Source organism: Sander vitreus, chromosome 1 (genome assembly GCF_031162955.1).
Source record: "Sander vitreus isolate 19-12246 chromosome 1, sanVit1, whole genome shotgun sequence".
In the NCBI taxonomy this organism is placed as follows: domain Eukaryota; kingdom Metazoa; phylum Chordata; class Actinopteri; order Perciformes; family Percidae; genus Sander; species Sander vitreus.
This window is the reverse complement of record NC_135855.1, coordinates 12,898,611-12,917,485: the sequence shown is the minus strand read 5'-3', so window position 1 is coordinate 12,917,485 and position 18,875 is coordinate 12,898,611. Positions and strand designations below refer to the sequence as shown.

At 39.5% G+C, this 18,875-nt stretch overlaps 1 protein-coding gene across 2 annotated transcripts in view; it reads left to right on the top strand.

Annotated features, from left to right (window-relative positions):
* Positions 1-387: 387 nt before the first annotated feature.
* The window catches only part of csnk1g1 (casein kinase 1, gamma 1), a 40,079-nt gene continuing 21,591 nt past the window's right edge, over positions 388-18,875 (top strand). The window contains exons 1-4 of one of the 2 annotated variants that reach the window (XM_078269334.1): positions 388-601; positions 7,638-8,069; positions 8,791-8,831; positions 11,755-11,824. In XM_078269334.1, the coding sequence (XP_078125460.1) occupies positions 7,883-8,069; positions 8,791-8,831; positions 11,755-11,824 (298 nt within the window). In that variant the 5' untranslated portion in view covers positions 388-601; positions 7,638-7,882. The remainder of the gene's footprint in view (positions 602-7,637; positions 8,070-8,790; positions 8,832-11,754; positions 11,825-18,875) is intronic. The other variant, XM_078269410.1, reaches the window with a different exon arrangement.

Sequence of the window (18,875 nt, the reverse complement as noted above, 5' to 3'; positions counted from 1 at the left end):
TATTTGAGTAAATGTACTCTCTCCACTGTACTCCCTCCACCACTAAGTGCGGTTTGAGCTACTTTGAATAGTTAAACGTAATGTCTGAATTAGCCTGTATCAGTACTGACCCGGAAAGTGTGGCCGGTTAGCTCAGTTGGTAGAGCGGGCGCACATATGCAGAGGTTCATTATATACCATCTTCTTTGACGCAGAAGGTCTAGGGTTCGAGTCCGACCTGTGACGGTTTTCCCCTCTCTCTCCCCCCTTTCATAACTCAGCTTTCCTATCCAATAAAGGCAGAAATGCCCCAACAAATAAAAAAATAAATAAATCTAAGTTTAAAAAAAATTAAAAAAAACTGACCCGGAAAGTGTGCGTTGTAAAGCGGGCGGTGCCGTCTTTGTACATCCGGTGGGTTCGAACCTTTCACAAGCAGCGAAGAAGGAGAGAGCTGCTAACTAACGACAGACACTCTGCTGTTAGCGTGAACCATCAGTCACAACAAGTAACACCAAAAAGCTTTAACATTACATTCAGCTCCGCTCGGGCAGTCGTGTAACATTTTGGCGTGACACATACACAAGCCGTATCCTGATCGTCTGGATTAATCACAGCGAAGGTAAGACTGTTGTGTCTGTTTGCGACGAGCTAGCAAAGCAACATTTCATAGTAAGCTTTTTGGTTGTTAGCTAATATTTTCGTTGCTAACGGAGCTAATTTCCTTGTTGCGCTCGGTCCAGCTGTCAGCTAGCCACCAGCTAAGGCGTTAACGCCAAGCAAGGAGTCGGGTTGCTTTATTTGGTGTCAATTATGTGGCCCAATATTATGATTAATAAGAACATGTCTGTGTAGCGATTTTTAGCTGAATACGTTTAAAACCAGAGCAGTCACTCTGGCTAAGTAATGTTTGGCTAACGTTAGCTTCGTGGCTGGTCAGTCAGGTTTTCCTTTAGCAAGCTGGAAAGCTAACTTGGCTAACGGCTAGCTAGTTAATCGATGTGACCATCACTAATGTTAGGCTTTGTCCAGGAAACGTTGGCGTACAACTCGCTTCCTTGTTTTGATTTAACCGGAGGGCCCGCTTACAAAGGATCGGTCGTCTTTATATTAGCCTTAGCTGCCTCTACAAAACACTTCCTCACGTACAAAGTGTTACAACCGTAGGTTACAGCTGCTTCTCAGTGCAAGGTAACGGATGCAAAGACAGGATGGCACAGAATATGAAATGCATTTAACTAAGGCCCCTCCTCAGCCTGGTCCCAGTGGGCAGAGTTGAATTGAAGCTAACTGGTTGCAAGATATTCTGATTTTGTCAGGTGTAACGTTACCTCCCAATGTGCAAATGTTCTTTACTCTTGGTCAAATACGCATACTGTTAGATACGGTAGTCTCAATGCAAATGTCCCTTCATCGGCTGCAAAGATGGCTTATTATTGAATCAATCGAGTATTCAGTTACCCTTCATCTATTTAAATAATTGGTTGGGGTCATTTTCCACTAAATGGCACAGGGCTATAAGAGAGTGGTGCAAACCACTTGTGAAGTAATTTTATTGAAATACTGTATATGTTACTAGCTGGACATTTGCCCAAACTAGGTCTATGTGGAGCCATAATAAATTACTGCTTCCTTTTTTAAAAGAGTTCCACTTAAGGAAAGGCTTGGATGAAATAGTTTGTGTTCTGTTCATGAACTTCACTAAATGCAAGCCTGAACAAACTCACTGTTTACAGGCCTCAACTTAGGAACATCTACATTAAAGTAAACATTTTTTGTGTGTGCATTTCATTCATGTATAATTAGAACATTTGCTTATTATTATTTTGCAGGTTTTGCAGGTAATTATTGACATGACAAAGCTGGGGTCAATGGCTTATCCGTCATCATATGTGCAGTTAATTATCTACAGAATGTAGACCACCTCAGTAAAGTCCAAGTAAGCTATAAGTTGTCTTTACAAAATTGAATATATTTTTGCTGATCATGCAGTATTTGTAAGATTTTTAGCTTTTTTTTTTAACTCTGGAAAAATTAGATCATTGTCATGGATGTGGGTGCACTGCACACAACTGTCGTGTGTTTATCTAAATGCGGTGTTCTCTATGAATTGATGGAGAAGGAAAACTGGATAATCTAAACTCCCACCAGTTATAGTTTATAAGAGCTGGCTTTAAGGAGAGAGAGGCAGCTGTTGGCTGGCATTGCCACAGTAGGAGTCAGCATTATTGGCAGGCCCCCCTCTCAGGCTGATCTTTCCACTGAAGGTTAATCACTCCACTCAGAGCCTTTATGTATCTGTAAAAATGAAAAGAGGTCAACAAACGGCTTTTTTAATAGATGCTAATAAGCTATAAGCATCTCAGTTTCTCAAGATATTTTGACAGGCAGAATGTATGGACTGTAATCAAGGTTTCGGGAGTCTCAAATACATTTTCAATGGCACCACAGTGTGTTAGCCTACTTAAGGGGATGTACCAGTGAATAATGCCGGATTTTAAAACCAGCTATTAACCAGTTACATAAACTTTCCTAAACTCTTGAAATGTTTAGTTTTTGATTACCGGCCTTTTGCCACTTTTTTGTCAGTCTGCCTTGCTGCTTTGACTTTGTGCCAGGGATTAAACACTAATGTGTATGCTTTGATGCTTCCTCCGCATTTCACTTGGATATTATAACAGCATTGTGAAAATAATACTGTCATAACATCAACTTCCTGCTTCATCATTTCCAGTAGGACCAGAACTATACAATGAAATAGTCTGGCGATGTTTTCAGCCTGAAATTTTTCATTCAAATCAGTGGGATATCCTCACGGTAGAGATAGGCAGTTATATTTGAACCGAATGACAGCGTGTGATTGTTCAAAATATACAATGGTATTATATATTAGTTTTTACACATGGTTTGTGCCCAATTGTAGCTCATCTATTAAATTATGAGTGCAAATTTTCAGGAAGCAAAAGGAATGACAATCAAATGTACCGGTATACATTTTAAAAATGTAAACTATGTCTTGCATTTAATGTTTAATAGGTGTAATTAATCAATGCACATAATGATGTTACTATTCTTTAAGTACTCCGACAGGCCAAGGCAGAGTCAAATGAAATGCCTTTATGCAAATGAGCACTATATCAAACATCACACAGTGCCATCATAAATCCAGGCCTCTACCACCATTAAACAGGCAGCTACATTTACCACCTATCTACTCTAGTCCAGCACAAACCCAACTAAGTTTCCACTTCAAAACTACGGTATGACATTCAAGAAAAGACAGAACAACAACTGAACACTACCTCAGCATTTCTTCAACATGCTCATCAGCCCAAATGTTGCACTTTGCACTCTCACCTGGAGAAGACTGTTTCTGAGGTGTTTGATTCCTGGTAGTCATGCAGCTCTGACAATATCAGTTCCTTTTAATAGGGCATGCATATTGATTATATCAGGACGTTCTAATTTGAGACCATCTCATATGTTTTTTTTATTTTTTTTATGTCAAGTCAGTTTTATTTATATAGCCCAAAATCACAAATTATCCCCCAGTGGCTTTAAATGTTTGCACATATTTTACCAAAGTGGACGAGGGCAAAATGCTATATTTGCAAAACAGATTTTTAGCAAGCCTGGCCAAACCAACATTATTTGTTTGCAGTATTTGTTGCTGTCAAAGAATTGTTGAACAAAATGGAAAGAAAAGGGTTAAGATGCTAAATCTGTAGTGGGATTTTAATTTATAATTTCCTTTTATGTCTTCTCCTTCTGAGAATCAAAATTACCTTTACCTTACGTTTATAGGATGCCAAAAGGTGTGTGTCCTCAAACATGTCTTCTATCAGGAGACATGGTGCCTCCACAGGGATAAAGGCCGGGGATTCCCCTTGTTGCATCAAAACTGAAGAAGCCATTTGTAGCGACCACAGAACGTTTAACAGTCCAGTGGATTGCTTGTTGTTCACTTAATTAATTGGGCGGTCAGCTGATGCGGATTTACACATAGTTGCTCCATAACATTTATTTTGTAAATCCCTTTTACAAACACGAGGTAAACAAAACTACAGGGACACCTTCTAAAATAATGCCATACACAACACCACCACCACTTAGTATGTCCTAAAAAAATACTAAAGAGTTGCATAATTTCAGCTGAAATTGAACGTTTACAAATGCTGTATTATAATGGGACTATTATAGTGGATGTCTTTACATTTTGCAGCAGTAGATATTACTTTGTCCACCCCTGAAGCTAAATAAAACAAGATGTTGTTGCGACTCTCCTGTTCTAAAAAAAATTGAGATGACAATGGGGTGGCAAGACTCTTAACTACTTTTTGTTAAGCTTTTTTCAATAAATTGTGTGTGTATGTATATATATATTATTTATTTATTTATTCATTCATTCAAAAATGAACACACAACACATCCACTGTATGTATCAATAACCAGATGAAACCAGTGTTTCCTCTATGTTGATTTTGTAGTGGCGGCCCACCATGGCAAAATTTCTGCCACCACGGTATCAGAAATAGGGCTGCACAAAAAATGTAGTCGCGGTTGCCTTTTAAATTATCCTGCCGACATAATGCCCCCCCACCCCCCCCACACCCCGTTGGCTGTCACTCACATTGCAATTTAACAACAAGTAGAACTATTCAGAGGTTATTGGGCCCAATGTTGTTGTTCGTACAGACCTGCCCCCACTGCTAAATACAATCCTAAAGGAATCACTGGAAAAGGATACACAAGTAGTTAAATCATACCTAGGGGCTCATTACAGCATATAGTGTGATGCACCTTTTAAAAAGCAAAGGTTTCAGTTGTTTTGCTGCCCTTTTATGAAGTGTCGTTTTGCTGCTTTATGTAGTATGAATTCAGTTCTTGTCCCACTTTGATGTTCATTTTTCCCCGTAATCCTCAGGCATGTCTGAACATGTTTGAAATACAGTGTAGATGTGGTAATCTTCCTAGTAATACAACTGACAAATGCATAAAACAGGCAAAGAAACTGCACATTCAGTTTTGTGGTATTTGTTATAATGTGATATTCTCATACTCTGAATTTAATGTGAAAACACCTTAAAAGTAAGCTGGCATATCATTTGCTCCAAACAAACTGGACTAAAACTGGCCTTGAGACTCATGTCTCAAATCAAAAGATTTTAAGATGGGGTAGACTTTAGCATAATTATTGTGGATAACAACATTTTGAAATATTTGATCAGACTTAATTTACACCCAAAAGCACATGAGTGGAAATAACAAATGACATCAATGTGACACCTCAGTGTCTGCTGACCAGTTAGAATCAATCATGCCTCTCTTCCTTAAAACCACACTTGAATCTTCAGTGTAACATTATTATTGTAGTAGTAACTTTGAATAAAGTTGCAAGCTGTGTTTAGCATACACGGTCTGGTGAACAGCAGCAGCGTCCAGGGAATAATGAGTGTGTGTTTATTATCCTGCGCCCACCACAGAGTTTGTGTGTGAAGATGGTCTTCAATCGGGGGAAACACCTAGCCGAGCTTATATAAACACTGGTTCGCACTGGATTGGACTGGCCTACAAATGTTGTTTGCACAATGGAAACTGTAACTGCTCACCATTTGTCGTTGCTGCAAACCTGTTTTTATAGCCATGTTGTTCTGTTCCTGGTTTTATGTAATAGCAACAGTGCACAGTTGCCCTTGAGAGCAAACTAGCTGTCTTTGATGCTGAGATGTGTGCAGGCAATACTCAGCATGAGTCATCCGAAAGCCCACACACAAATACTTTTCAGCAGCAGCCTTTCCATGCTCGGGAATTACAGCGTTGTCATGAAATCATTAGTAGCTGTTTTTTTTTTAACATGCATTTTTGAGTGGCTAATTAATGGAACTGGTAATCTGAGAAAAGAGGCCTGCAGTTGATAAAACGTACTTCTTATTTCTAAGTGATTTTTGAATCTTACACTAAACTGCTTTTACTGAGTTATTTTTCTGAGCACTTGATGAAATCCGACCAGTGTCTATCAAGTTAAGCTACGGTGTCCTTGCGAGCAGATGTAGCTTTATGTAATTGTTGACATAATATTCCCTGCTGTCATTGTCTGCCAGGCTCTAGCTGTGGGTGGTGGAGAGTCTTAGCCCACGTCCACACGTACCAAAACGATCTTTTTTTTTTTTACCCGTCTTCCCTGGATTCGTTTCAAGGATTTTTGCATCCATACGGATCCAGGTGTACATGACTCAACGCGCTACTTCATATTCCAGGCCTAATAGGCGCCGCTGTTTCTGTTACAGAAATTCACCATAACATGACTAGCTAGACTGACGTTCGCTTAATACATCATGGACTATAATAACCACTCATTTTATAAAGGCCTCCGCAAGGAAACATGTCTTTGTTTACATTGTATAATGTGCTGTTGGATTGCTTTTTATTTTGCAATTCTGTCTGCCATCGGACATGATTGCAGCGCGCTAGTGCGGGACTGCGGGTAAGAGGGCGAGGGGTGTGGCGATGACATCATCGATACGATAAATATCCGGCTTCACCATCCAGACGAAGCCAAAAGAGAGCCGTTTTCGAATTTTTTCACCCTGGGACAAGGTTTCAAAAAAGTGTGTTTTCAGGCAGTGCGTTTACTGGATTTGTGTGGACGAGGGGCCTAAACGATGCTAAAAAATGTGCGTTGGCACCCAAAAGCGGCTCCATATGGATGGGCCCCTTAGATGCATTCATGATCTCAAACTATGACGTTTGTGTTGATGTTAGAACTGTTTACTGGTGCTTTCTGTGACCACTGTGACTTGATGACTATCTCTTCAGCTCAGCAGCTCTGTTACAGTAAGCCAGTCCTGTCCTCATTTAGCACCGTTTACTAGTAAACATTGAGCGTTTTATATGACTCATGACCTTCAAATATGAGTAAAACTTGTGTTATGAAGTTAAATTTAGAAAAAAAACACTGCACTTTTTTTCTTACATGATATTGACAGTAGTGGAACTTTAAATGGCAAAATATCTACCTTACTCTTGCCATTGCCCACAACCAAAGCACTGGACCATTATTAAATAAACTTAATTCAATTCCAATTTCTGGTTTACTGTACTATATTGTGTTGCGTTACTTTAAATCTTGAGGTAGGGAGGCATGTTTTTCAGGAAATTTTAAGTGGCTAAATGTCTTCAATGTGGAACTACTTTAAATGGTATTTGCAGTGCCAGTGTTTTCAATTTGCCAGTGTTTGGAATGGTAATTTAAATGTTCATTTGACTGTCAGCTTTTGCTAAAAAGAAGCTCACTGGAAAATGACCAGTCTGCAAGCCTACTGGTAGTGTGTTCTTTTAAAGATTATCTTTTGGGCATTTTAGGCCTTTATTTGACAGGACAGCTGAAGACAAGAAAGGGGAGAGAGAGGGGGGAATGACATGCAGCAAAGGGCCGCAGGTCGGAGTCGAACCTGGGCCCGCTGCATCGAGGACTAAACCTCTACATGTGTGCGCCCGCTCTACCAACTGAGCTATCTGGGCGCCCTTAAACCCAGTTTTGTTTGCAGGACTTGATTAGATTAACATTGGAGACAACACCTTAGGACCACAAAACCACGTTCAATGTGCTGCTCTCTGTGGAAAGTTAATGGCTTTGTCGTATCTTGTGTTTGCTACAGGTCCTCCACCTTCTCCTTCCTGTGACAGATGTTGAGGCCAGAGATCAGTCTGTTCAACAACTGTTAGAGGTGACAGGGTGAGGACGGGGGAGGAGTGTCAGTTAGCTGTACCAGGTTTGGTCTCATGACAGTGACTGTGCCATCCAGGCACTGCCAGTGACCAGGGCTGTGGCTGTGGTGGGCCCGGCCCAGGAGGCCTTTTTGTACATCTTTCCAGGCCCCTGCTGACCTGTGTTGCTCACACCATGGATCAACAGAGAGATAAATATGGCGAGCGGCCCGCCAGGAGCACTAAAGTTTCCCAGGGAAGCCGCAGCGGACACTCGTCCCGACCATCTGGCTCCTCCAGCTCATCTGGGGTTCTCATGGTGGGGCCAAACTTTCGTGTGGGCAAAAAGATCGGCTGTGGAAACTTTGGTGAATTGAAGCTTGGTAAGTTGACTCTAAATCTTGTGTAAAATGGTTCAAGACATAATAACTGACGAGTGAATGTGGACGTTTTTTTTTACAGCACTTCTTAATGGTTCTGTGTGTAACTACAGTCAGTTGCCAGTTTATAAGGTTCACCTAACCAAAACTAATCTTATACTAAGTCTTATACGATAGTAATGCATTGTTAATTTAAACTGTTTTAGAGAGGTGTCGATTCAACTTTATGCTCATTTGAAGGTTGTAGTTTGTGGTAGTCTTGAATTGTTTTGCATTATACTGAGAAGTTTTTTTTAAGTTTTGTCCACCCGATTAAATCAGGGTAGACTAAAAAACATCTCTCAGTATAATGCAGTACAATTCCACAGCAGCACTGTAAATTGTAGCCTCCAAAATAACCAAAACCTCTTAAAACAAATGAATACAAACAGAACATTATAACTTCCATGACAACACCATTTTTTAGGGCTGTTTTATTAGTATTAGTATATTCACAGTAGAGTTGGGAAAAAAGGAACGCTATTGGATAATTATTTTTTTTTGTTATAGACCTTTTTATACATGGATCTTGCAAAATTTGCAAGAAATGTAAATAACAAATCTCCACTCAATCAGACACAATCAGTTACAGAGTTGCCTATTCCCTGGTGAACCTCTTGTAAAGCCTTAAATGGTGTACTTTCTTTTTAAAGCCATCTAAGCCATCTTCCCTGTCTTATTTCAGGTAAAAATCTCTACACCAACGAGTATGTAGCTATTAAACTGGTAAGTGCACACTTTGTTTCTCTGCTCAATTCCCCACCTCTGCTGATGTAAAGATCCTCTGCAACATGATAGATAAAATACAGCTACACAGATGCATAACTTGGTGTACTTGATTTTAGTGATGCATCGAAAATGTTACTAAAATTATTTAAAGTGGCTATATGTAACTTTCAGTTTGTGTTGAGTCCAGCGGCCCCTTCTGATGAAAGTGGTAGTATTTTTTACCACACTTGCTGTCGTAAAGGTCTTTTCTTTACGGTGCTGTATTGCCCACCGTATTACCGAGTTAGCGTTACCGGCGCCTCATATAGTTGCGTTGAATGTTTTGCTCAGACAGAGAATTATTCATTTACAATAAGAGAATACGTTACAGATGCATCGTTGCATTTCAAGTGTTGCATACGGGAACTTAGTCTACTTTGGATGTATTGTGAGCTAAACCGGGTAATGTTATCACTGTCTGAGTTTGTTGTAGCAACCAACATAATAATAATAATAATAATAACTTTGATTTATTTAGGGCATTTCATGAAACCCAAGGACGCTTTACACAAGTACAGGGGGACGAGAGACTAGAAAATAGTAGGCCAACACAAACACGGACTGAAAGGAATAAAACGTCCGCGCTAAATGGAAGGGGGATGTCATTTAATGTCGGCTACTGACGTACAACCAAATCGCGCAATCTAAAGTTATTTTATGAATGAAATAGACATGTATACCTGAGGGCCTATTCAGGGTTGGTTTTGAATCATTAACAATTAGGGATGTGTCTCGAGACCTGGTTCTATTAAGGACCCGCTCCCAAATTCCTCAAAACCCGGAAATCGATAAGGTCCGAGCTTATCGGTAATGCTATCGAGACTAGTGGATCGTATAAAGATAAAAATAAATAGATATAGTTAGGTAGGTATATAAAAATAGATACGTGGGCGAACCGGAAAAATGATTTCCGAGCACAGTGTGCGTAAAGACCATAGGTAAAGACTGGCCTCCCCACCGCAAGTCATTCAGAACATAGTCGGATTGGCTGCCGCTCTGTGGACCGCTTGATCAGCTCGTTGAAACAGCGACAGAGACAGAAGAAATCAAACACAGTTTTTGCAATAAAAGCAATAATAGTTCTGTTAAGGTTAAGAATCTGTCGTCTCGTCTTTTTAGCAAATAATAGAAAAGTGTTGTTAATAGTATCGCTAAAGACTTGGATTGTTAAGCAGTCTCAAATGGTACCAATATCAATAAAAATGAACGATCCCCTTCTCTATTTACAGTCCTGTAATCGTCTCCATCTGTTGAAAGCCCAACCGAGTGTGACTCGGGTTTTCGCCCGCCATATTTCACTTTCAGCTTTTAGCTTTTAGTTGTTCTTCGTTTATTTCCTTTTTTTTTGTGTGTGTGATGGCCCCAGTATCGATTTTCGATTCAAAAACGATTCTCGATTCAAAAAAACGATTCACAGTATGTAAATGTAGTTACTTTTCACCTGTGATTGCAGTAGACATACAATTAAAAAAAATAAATAGATAATAGATTTTTGGAATTCTATGAATCGATTTTGAATTGGTAGAACTTGAATTGCGATTAGAATGTGAGTCGATATTTTATTTTTATTTATTTATTTATTTTTTTGCACACCCTAACAAAGAACTCTCCTGCCACATTTTACCTGCATATAACGCAGGCTTGTGTTTCGCCAAAATCTGTGACCCGTCAGAATGTGTGCTCTGTAGCGCCGTCTACCTGCCGTAAATCATTTTGTGACTTTGCTCGAAAAATCGGACCCGGGCAAAGGCATTAATAAAAATACCGTTCTTTTCACTGTTAGTCTCGTTTGCTGTTGCAGGTCATTTATGATCATCAGATAGAATATTACACCGTTTCAGAAACATTTTAAAAGTTATATAGTCACTTTAATGACAGTGCTGTGTTCAGACAGGGAAGCTGTTATTAAGCTTCAATTAGACACAAATTGCATGTTTTTCATTGCCATTTGCCTTTGATTTCCAGATATGACTCTCAGGTTATGCTTGGGTGGCACAGTGGGGTGGTTGTTACACTGAACTGTTCTGGTTTTAGTGAGAAATGTGAACGAGGTGTAGCTGCTTGGGGATGTGTGTCTTTCCAGTGGTTGCTGGACTGGAAATCATGACTCATGCTTTTATTATTGCTCACTAGAGAGTAGTAAATACAGTAGCTACAATAGTATTACGTTTAATAAGCCAAATAGTTTTTTTTACATTACATTTTTGTTTTATTAAATGGGTATTGAGAACCAAAACATCAGTGAACTGGGATGAAATGACGGACGTGGACGCACTGTATCTTTAGTTTACACCCAGGTCAGTTTTATCAGGAAATTGTTTTCCAGCTTACTTCTGATTGTCCCTTTTGACTAGATTATTATTGAACAATTTAGTGGGAAGTTTAGGTGGAGTGTAACTTTGGGGAAAGACCTAAGTTTCAGAAGTAGCCCGGCACAAAACCTGTAAAATGGAGAGACGGATGGTAACTTTTTACGATGACTGAGATAATGGAGTCATCGGCTGTCTTCTCTAACAAAGTTTTTGGAGGAGGAGAAAAATTTGAGCTGACGGGACATCATTTAGGCTACATGTTTAAACCTTTTGTAAGAAGAAAGAGTTGCTGTTGATGTTTGTGCAAAACTGACACCCAAATCCACATCGCTGACGACGTTTGTGCTGCCAGTGCCAGTTAGTTTGGTCGACCTGGTTTTACACGATGGGAGGGTTTTCCTAGGTCATCCCAAATTCTGTCCTCACATTCAGTTGGATAGAGAGAAAAAAAAGACAGTACAATTATGATTTTAGGTGTGTTTTCTCTTTCTTTCTTTTCACTGTTTTATTCCAGTTTGTGAGGTTCTTGTCATTAACTGATTACTGGTTTGGATCTGTCCACTGTGTAGGAACCAGTGAAGTCGAGGGCACCGCAGTTGCATTTAGAGTACCGGTTCTACAAAACACTGGGAACTACAGGTAAGGTCACAGATGTGTTTGCAAGACCTCAGGGTAGTTTTGTTTTTGTGTGACTGCATGACAATGATTTGACTGTTTTTGGAAGATCAGCCCAGAAGATTGCATCATTTCCACAACAAGTGATTACTCCACTCAGGTTACGTATTGATATTAAGCTGGGTCAGCTACTTATTTTAATCTCCAGGATTTTGTGTACGTGAGTTCGTCAGTGCCTATGTGCCTAAGAGAGTGTGTTGAACAGTGACCTTGCTTGACAATAGACTTGCCAGGGGTGCAATTCAATATGAAATGTGTTGACACAAAGCTTCTTATACACCCACAACACCGATGCAGCAGCTGATGTTTTTTTTTTTTTCTGATCCACTGAAAAGACTTCCTTGTTGTTATCTAGGCAGAATATGCAGGCGGTTTTGCACACAGTATTATGTTCTATATGTATATTAGGTTTACTGTCTGCTGTAGACTTAATGCACATGTCCAATGTCCAGAGGCCCATTCCATAAAGCACGCTAATGAAGTCCAACACCTGGGAGGGATGGATGGAGGGAGGGAGGGAGGGAGGGATGGATGGATGGATGGCAGGCACACATACAGAATATACACGAAATAATTTAAAATATATATATTGGGAATAAAAATGTACAACTGTTAAACTAGTATTGATAAAGCTGTAGATAAATCTATCGTGCAAGGTGCACTTAGTGCGGTTGTGATGTCTATGAGTCTTATCTAACACTCTGTGCTGAAGTGTTAAAAAGTTGTAGTGCCTGTGGTAGGAATGATTTCTTGTAGCGGTCCGTGCAACATCGAAGCTGTCGGAGCCTCTTAGAGAGGTGCTCCTCTGTTGGACCAGTGGGGGGGGGGGGGGGGTGGTGAGGGTGATCGGTAGGGTTGGTCATCGAGAACCGATTCCTACTTGGAATCGTTTCAAAAAATTACGATTCCATCTGAATCATCTCATAAAATAAAATATTGATTATATTTGCACTTAAGAAATGTGAGGTTTGACCTCTTCAGTATGAAGCAGGCTTATACATGCTCACTGTGCTGCTTGTAGCAAAGGAATTCAGTTATTTAAATAGCCTTTTGTTGTTTTATTAAAGCATCCGTAAATGGATGACCAAAGGTACCGTCACCGCATAAAGCTAGTTCATGTGGTCAAAGTTTAGCACTTATACTTTGTACATGTCACCAGATGGTCTTTAATTATTTTATATATTTAATATGCATGCCATAAATTTTAGCAGATGTCAGATAACCAATCACTTCATGGTCATTTCAGCCAATATGACTGCTGATTCATTTTAGTGCAACACAAGTGTCTAATCTAGCACTCCTTTATTAGTTCTGATGTTGTTTGCTTTCAGCCAAGCCCAAATGACTCCACTGTCAAATGTAGTTTTTCCTGATATCTTACCTGTGTACCATGGTATATCCTACAATTCACTGTTTTATTTTTAATACGTTTTTAAATGATTCATAATGGCCAGTTGCGACAGTTTCTCATGGTGTTGAATAGTGATTACAACACTAACGGCACAAACGCTGACATAACTCATGACCTTTTCTTTTCTGAAATTGTGCCCTTTGCACTTTATTTTGTGTTCATAATTAAAGACGATACAATAATAGTTGCTTCTCGACTTCTCTTCCCTTAACTCTGCTTCCCTGAGAATTTATCAGTTCGTCATGAAAGATTAGTCAAGGTCTGCTGACGCATCCTTGTCACGGCAACCAGTGACAAGGATCTTGTGAGGATTAAATGACTACAACAGAGAAATAAATTAAGGGCAAACTTTTTTTTTTTGTCTTCGAACCAGAGGAAATATGTAGGAACGCTAGAAACAATGGAACAATAGAAGGAAAAAAATGTAATAGTTCGTTGCTCTTCTGGTAAAATGGTTAAAATAATAAAGTATACATTACGTTGGCAGTCATGAATACACCTTAAATGGAGCTAGAGATTGATAAGAGAGATTTGTTTGATCATGTTGCTTGTGAATATATTAATTAAGATGTTCCTAAACCACGCTGTCACAGTTTAGGGATGGCATCAGTCATTGTTTGGCATGGAAAATAAAGCCAGGTTTTTGTGATGTATGGCTGTTGATGTGCTTTTTAGAGCTCTACATGCATATATGATAACCAGACTGGGAATATAATGGCTATTGTTTTGCGAAGGCAAGGGCTGGAAAAGGCCAACCATGCGGAAAGTCATTAAATATTTAGAGAGTGGGTCTGCCTTTCTTAGTACTAACCTGCCTCTGTCCTCTCCTCCAGATGGGATAACGTGACCTCATTTCTTCTTGGCTGTGTGCTGGGCCACATTCCTCTCAGCCAATGTGGTTGTCACGGTGTCTGTGTGACACACAAAATAAATGAATGTGGTTTAAATCAGATGCTCAATCAGGTGTTGGATCTCTTGCATTACCAACCGTCACTGAATATTAATAAGGATGTTTCAATTAGGCATTAAGCATCTTCTTCCAGATACTATGTGAGAATATTTATCAGTGCAGTCAATAACTGTTTCGTTGCTGCTTTGGTTTTACAAGACAGCAGGCATTATTTTGAGGACAAAATGTTTTTGTTTTTTTTTGAAGATCAAGAGGGTTTGTTCAAGGGTGGGTGGACACGATTGAGCTGTTAAAGGGATTTGAAATCAGACCTCCTCATGAAACGATACACCAGCTCTGTGACCATTGTGATCCAAAGTAAACATTTCCCACCGTGACACAACTTACTAGATTTTACAAACATGTAAAGAAAGGCCGGCAGACTTATCCTGGATGTCTGTTCCCACTAATGCGAACACATCTCTCTCCGACAATGTTTTACTTTGAGTGAAAAAATAGGACTTGAGAAACTAGAGAGCTGCGTTCTAGTAGACTTTTTGAGACATTGATTATTCTGCAGAGCCGCTGCAGTTTGCCTGTCTCCTTATTCTAAGTATCCACTTTCATGACACAATTTTTGCACACACTTGACATAAACTTACAATGCAAAAATCCATCCATCCACCAATCTCTATACTGACTAGAGACCTGGTGAATGGTGGGGTACACCCTGGACAGGTGACTGGTCTATCCCTGAACTGACAGGCATATATATATAGTAAGAAAAACACATTCACACCTACAGTTTAATTAATAGAGTCACGAATTCACCTAACGTGCATTCCTTTGGACTGTGGGAGGAAACCCACACAGGACCGAGGAGAACATGCAAACTCCACACATACAGGCACCGCACAGTAATCCCAACATCATTTCTGTCATGTTTTCTTCCATTATTCAAAACAACGTACTTGATGTTACCGACACCCTCAAAGAAATCGCCATTTCTCTTTCCGTAACATTTTGTTGAGCATAGCCCTTGTGAGGTGGCATGGTGTTGCTCTGGCATTAAGAATCTTATAATACAATGAAATAGGTCTACAAATTATTGGTGCAAAAGAAACCAATTAGCATTTGTACTAATACTATAGTAATTTTTAAATTAAAATATATATATATATTTTTATTTTTGCACACATAGAAAGTCATGGGCAGGGAGATTTGGGCGAGTGCCTTTCAGTCGGGCTTCTAACCAAATTCATATAGTCATATTCATTCATCCCACATTTCTCTTATTCCCCTTTTTGTTGTAAAGGACTGCAGCCAGCACCTCCTATTAGATTACACAAATGCATAGGGAAATGTGTTATTATCCTTTTACACCCGACAGACTTTTATTTAATGGCTGGGAGAACTGATACATTTGTGAAAGGCTGCATAAAACCTTTTGTAGTTCTTTTCTGATCACAGGCCTGCCGCTCTGAGTAATGACATACGGATATATCTTGATCCAATATTTGTATTTTTACTACATAATACAACTGCATAGTATACACTTAGTTTATTGAGTTTATTAAAATAAGTATAGTATGTCTGGAGAATGTGTCAAGTCTGTAAGGTTTGAGCAGACATCATACCCAGCATGAAATACTGAAATTCAAACATGTAACAATCAGCAGCCTATTAGAAGCTTATATATTAAAAATATTGCTCTAATAGAGAAAAAAAAAAAAAAAAAATGTAGCCAGTGCTGTTCTGCTCAGACGGCTGTCTTTGTTTGTCTATGCCACATACCGTTTACTTGCTTGAAGCACTGTAGAAATGTCTTGAAGAGTTAAAACTACACCCAGGAATTGCTCTCATTATTTTTAAGAAAATTGGATGTGAGAAGTCAAAATGGGTACCTACAAAAGTGGTAGTTTTAAAGTCTTTAAAGAGTCTTCCTGTACAATTTAGAGTATACTTTGCCGTACAGGACACACACATTTGATCTTATATGAGGACCGTTTTGCTGTAGATAATGATCATTCTGCTATCCCCTGTTTCCCTTTGCTAGTAAAAAGCTTGACCAACCTTGTTTTCATTTGAATGACTGTTTATCCACTTATTTACAGCACATCTTCAATCTGACGCATTTTTAGGCCTCCCACAGGCTCCCGGGGTTTCTAGTCACTCATTCCTATGGTACAATTAGCAACCCACAGAACTACATAATGGTGTCCAGAAACACAAGATGGAGCACAGCATGACTCCTACATGTCCATATGCTAGCTGACAGCATTAATGCGACCTTTCATGCTGCAGTGGATTTCTTATTACCCAGCTGGCAAGTCAAATGTCTTCAGCAGCATATTCATTATAAATATGTGAATACACTACATCAGTATTAGTATTTAGTTTTCTCATTATCAGTCTCTGCTTAAATATGAATATGAATGCAAAATGAAATGTTTATGATGGCAATTTGGTCCCTTTACCAAACTTTATTGTTCAAACTCATGTCTTAGAGCCGTCCCCTTCATCGTGGCACACAAAACATGAATGAACTGAGCACACAACCAATACAGTATATTGTGGGCTGGCAGACTGTCCAACATTTTCACCTGTATGTGTCCAGAGGAAAAGAAATCTTCAAGCCTGTACATGGACTGAGATATAGTACATCTCAGTCCATGTACAGGCTTGAAGATTTCTTTAATGTACCAGCTCTCGTCTAGGGAGTTACTAAAAAGAAAATTAGAAATAGTTTAGTACAGAATCAATCTAATCAATATTTTATGTTAACAATTGATCAAATGATTACGTGTAATGTGAAATGGGTTACTCATAGTGACCGCAAAGTTCAGTTCAGTTACTTATTGTTTTGGTTTTAAGGCCAGCAACTTAACTGTTTTGGTTCACTCTCACGCTGATAAATCTACAGTACAATACTTACTTGCCCAGCAAAAATTACAGGCAGATGTTAGACAGAAGTTAGGGGCTAGCTGGTGAACATATTGGAGCATTTAGCAGCTGAGAAGCCAGACAATTTCCTCAAGAGTTGGTGAAGACCACAACAAAGCTAGAAAGAAAGTAAACATTTGACTCCAAATGTATTCCAATGCCGCTCTATTTCTCATATTCACCGTATCAACTTTATAAGGGGATGATATGTCAATGTTGTGTTTACAGCTTAATGCACAGCCACCATGTGGCCAAAACAATCAATGAATGCAGATTTAAATCTTTTTTTAAATATCCTCCATTTACAGGTGAGGAACAATGGCAAATATGATAACATGTACATATATGCACCTCATATACAGTACATAAATAAATATATATTGAAGAGGGCCTGAAAAGTCGCTAAATCTAGCGAGATAGTCGGCAAGTTGGCAACACTGTTCACAACGTTACTGCTGCAGCTTCGTGATTTCCCAAACTACGGAGTGAAATCACAGAACATGCATGCGTTAATCACGCGTTTAAAAAAAAAAAGTGCCGTTAAAAGGAAGTTGCATTAACGGGTTAATTTTGACAGCCCTGGTTCAAACATACACACATCACAGAGTATAAACGCAAGAGAAACAAAGCTACTATGTATACAGTAAAGCTCCCAAAGAGTCTTTCTTATTTCAGAATCTGCAGATAATCAATGTTAAAGGGGTGATAGAATGCAAAACCAATTTTACCTTGTCATAGTTGAATAACGACAGTTCGGTGGGTAAATAGGACATACATAGAAGCTCAAAATCCCAGGGTCGCAGTTCAGCAGGAGCTCAACAGGCTACATGACAGCGGCCAGTGCTGCCTCGCCGCCCGGCGTGTCCTACTTCATAGACTCCAGGCTCGCGGTGAGCTAGCTGGATCTCCGTCACGAAGGGAAGCCCGCGGCACTCCATACCCGCGAAAAGTCACCGTTTCTGGGTTACTGGACTACAAAATGTAGAAAAACAGTAGCAGCTAACGAAATCCCTAATGTTCACAAAAATGCATTAAATTGAAATCGGACACCATTGTTAGCTTTATAAGACCTTGGGGTATATGTTATATAAGTGGCGTGACAAAATTTTAAACTGTAAATATACTCTAGTTATGCCGGCAGCTGGCAGTCAGCCAGCTCTGCGGAGCCCCGCGCCCCGGTAGTCCAGTAACCGAGAAACGGTGACTTTAACTGGGTATGGAGGTTGCCGTTTTCTCGTCAGACTGTGTGGAGCTCCTAAAGTCCGACACGTCTTACCAAATTTGCAATTAGCCATCAATCTTTGTAAAACGGCCCATATTTGAGCTTAATATAGTTGATTTCTCGCATAAAAAAGTCTCAGAAGTGAATTTAATAACGAAATAGCAGACAAACGATGTATAACTTTGCAGTGTCTGAAATATGCTATCTATGCTACCTGCTGTCTAGTCTCCAATGGATGTGTATGTGGTTCGCTCAAACCAATCAGCGCGTAGCTCATCTAAATATTCATGAGCATACCATATTTGGAAGAAAAGCTCTTGTTACAAATAGGGCCATATTCACAGGGTAGTTAAGGACCCATAAAATAGCACTCGAGCAATTTTCAGCCCAACCAATGTTACATACCCTATTAGGAGACCTTAAGGAACAGTGTGAAATACCCTATATAATCATTCTATCACCCCTTTAAAGGACGGGATTTAGGAACGGGGACATCTTTCTTCTTTTAACTTCTAGGCAATTAATAATATTTTACACAGCTGAAGCAGTC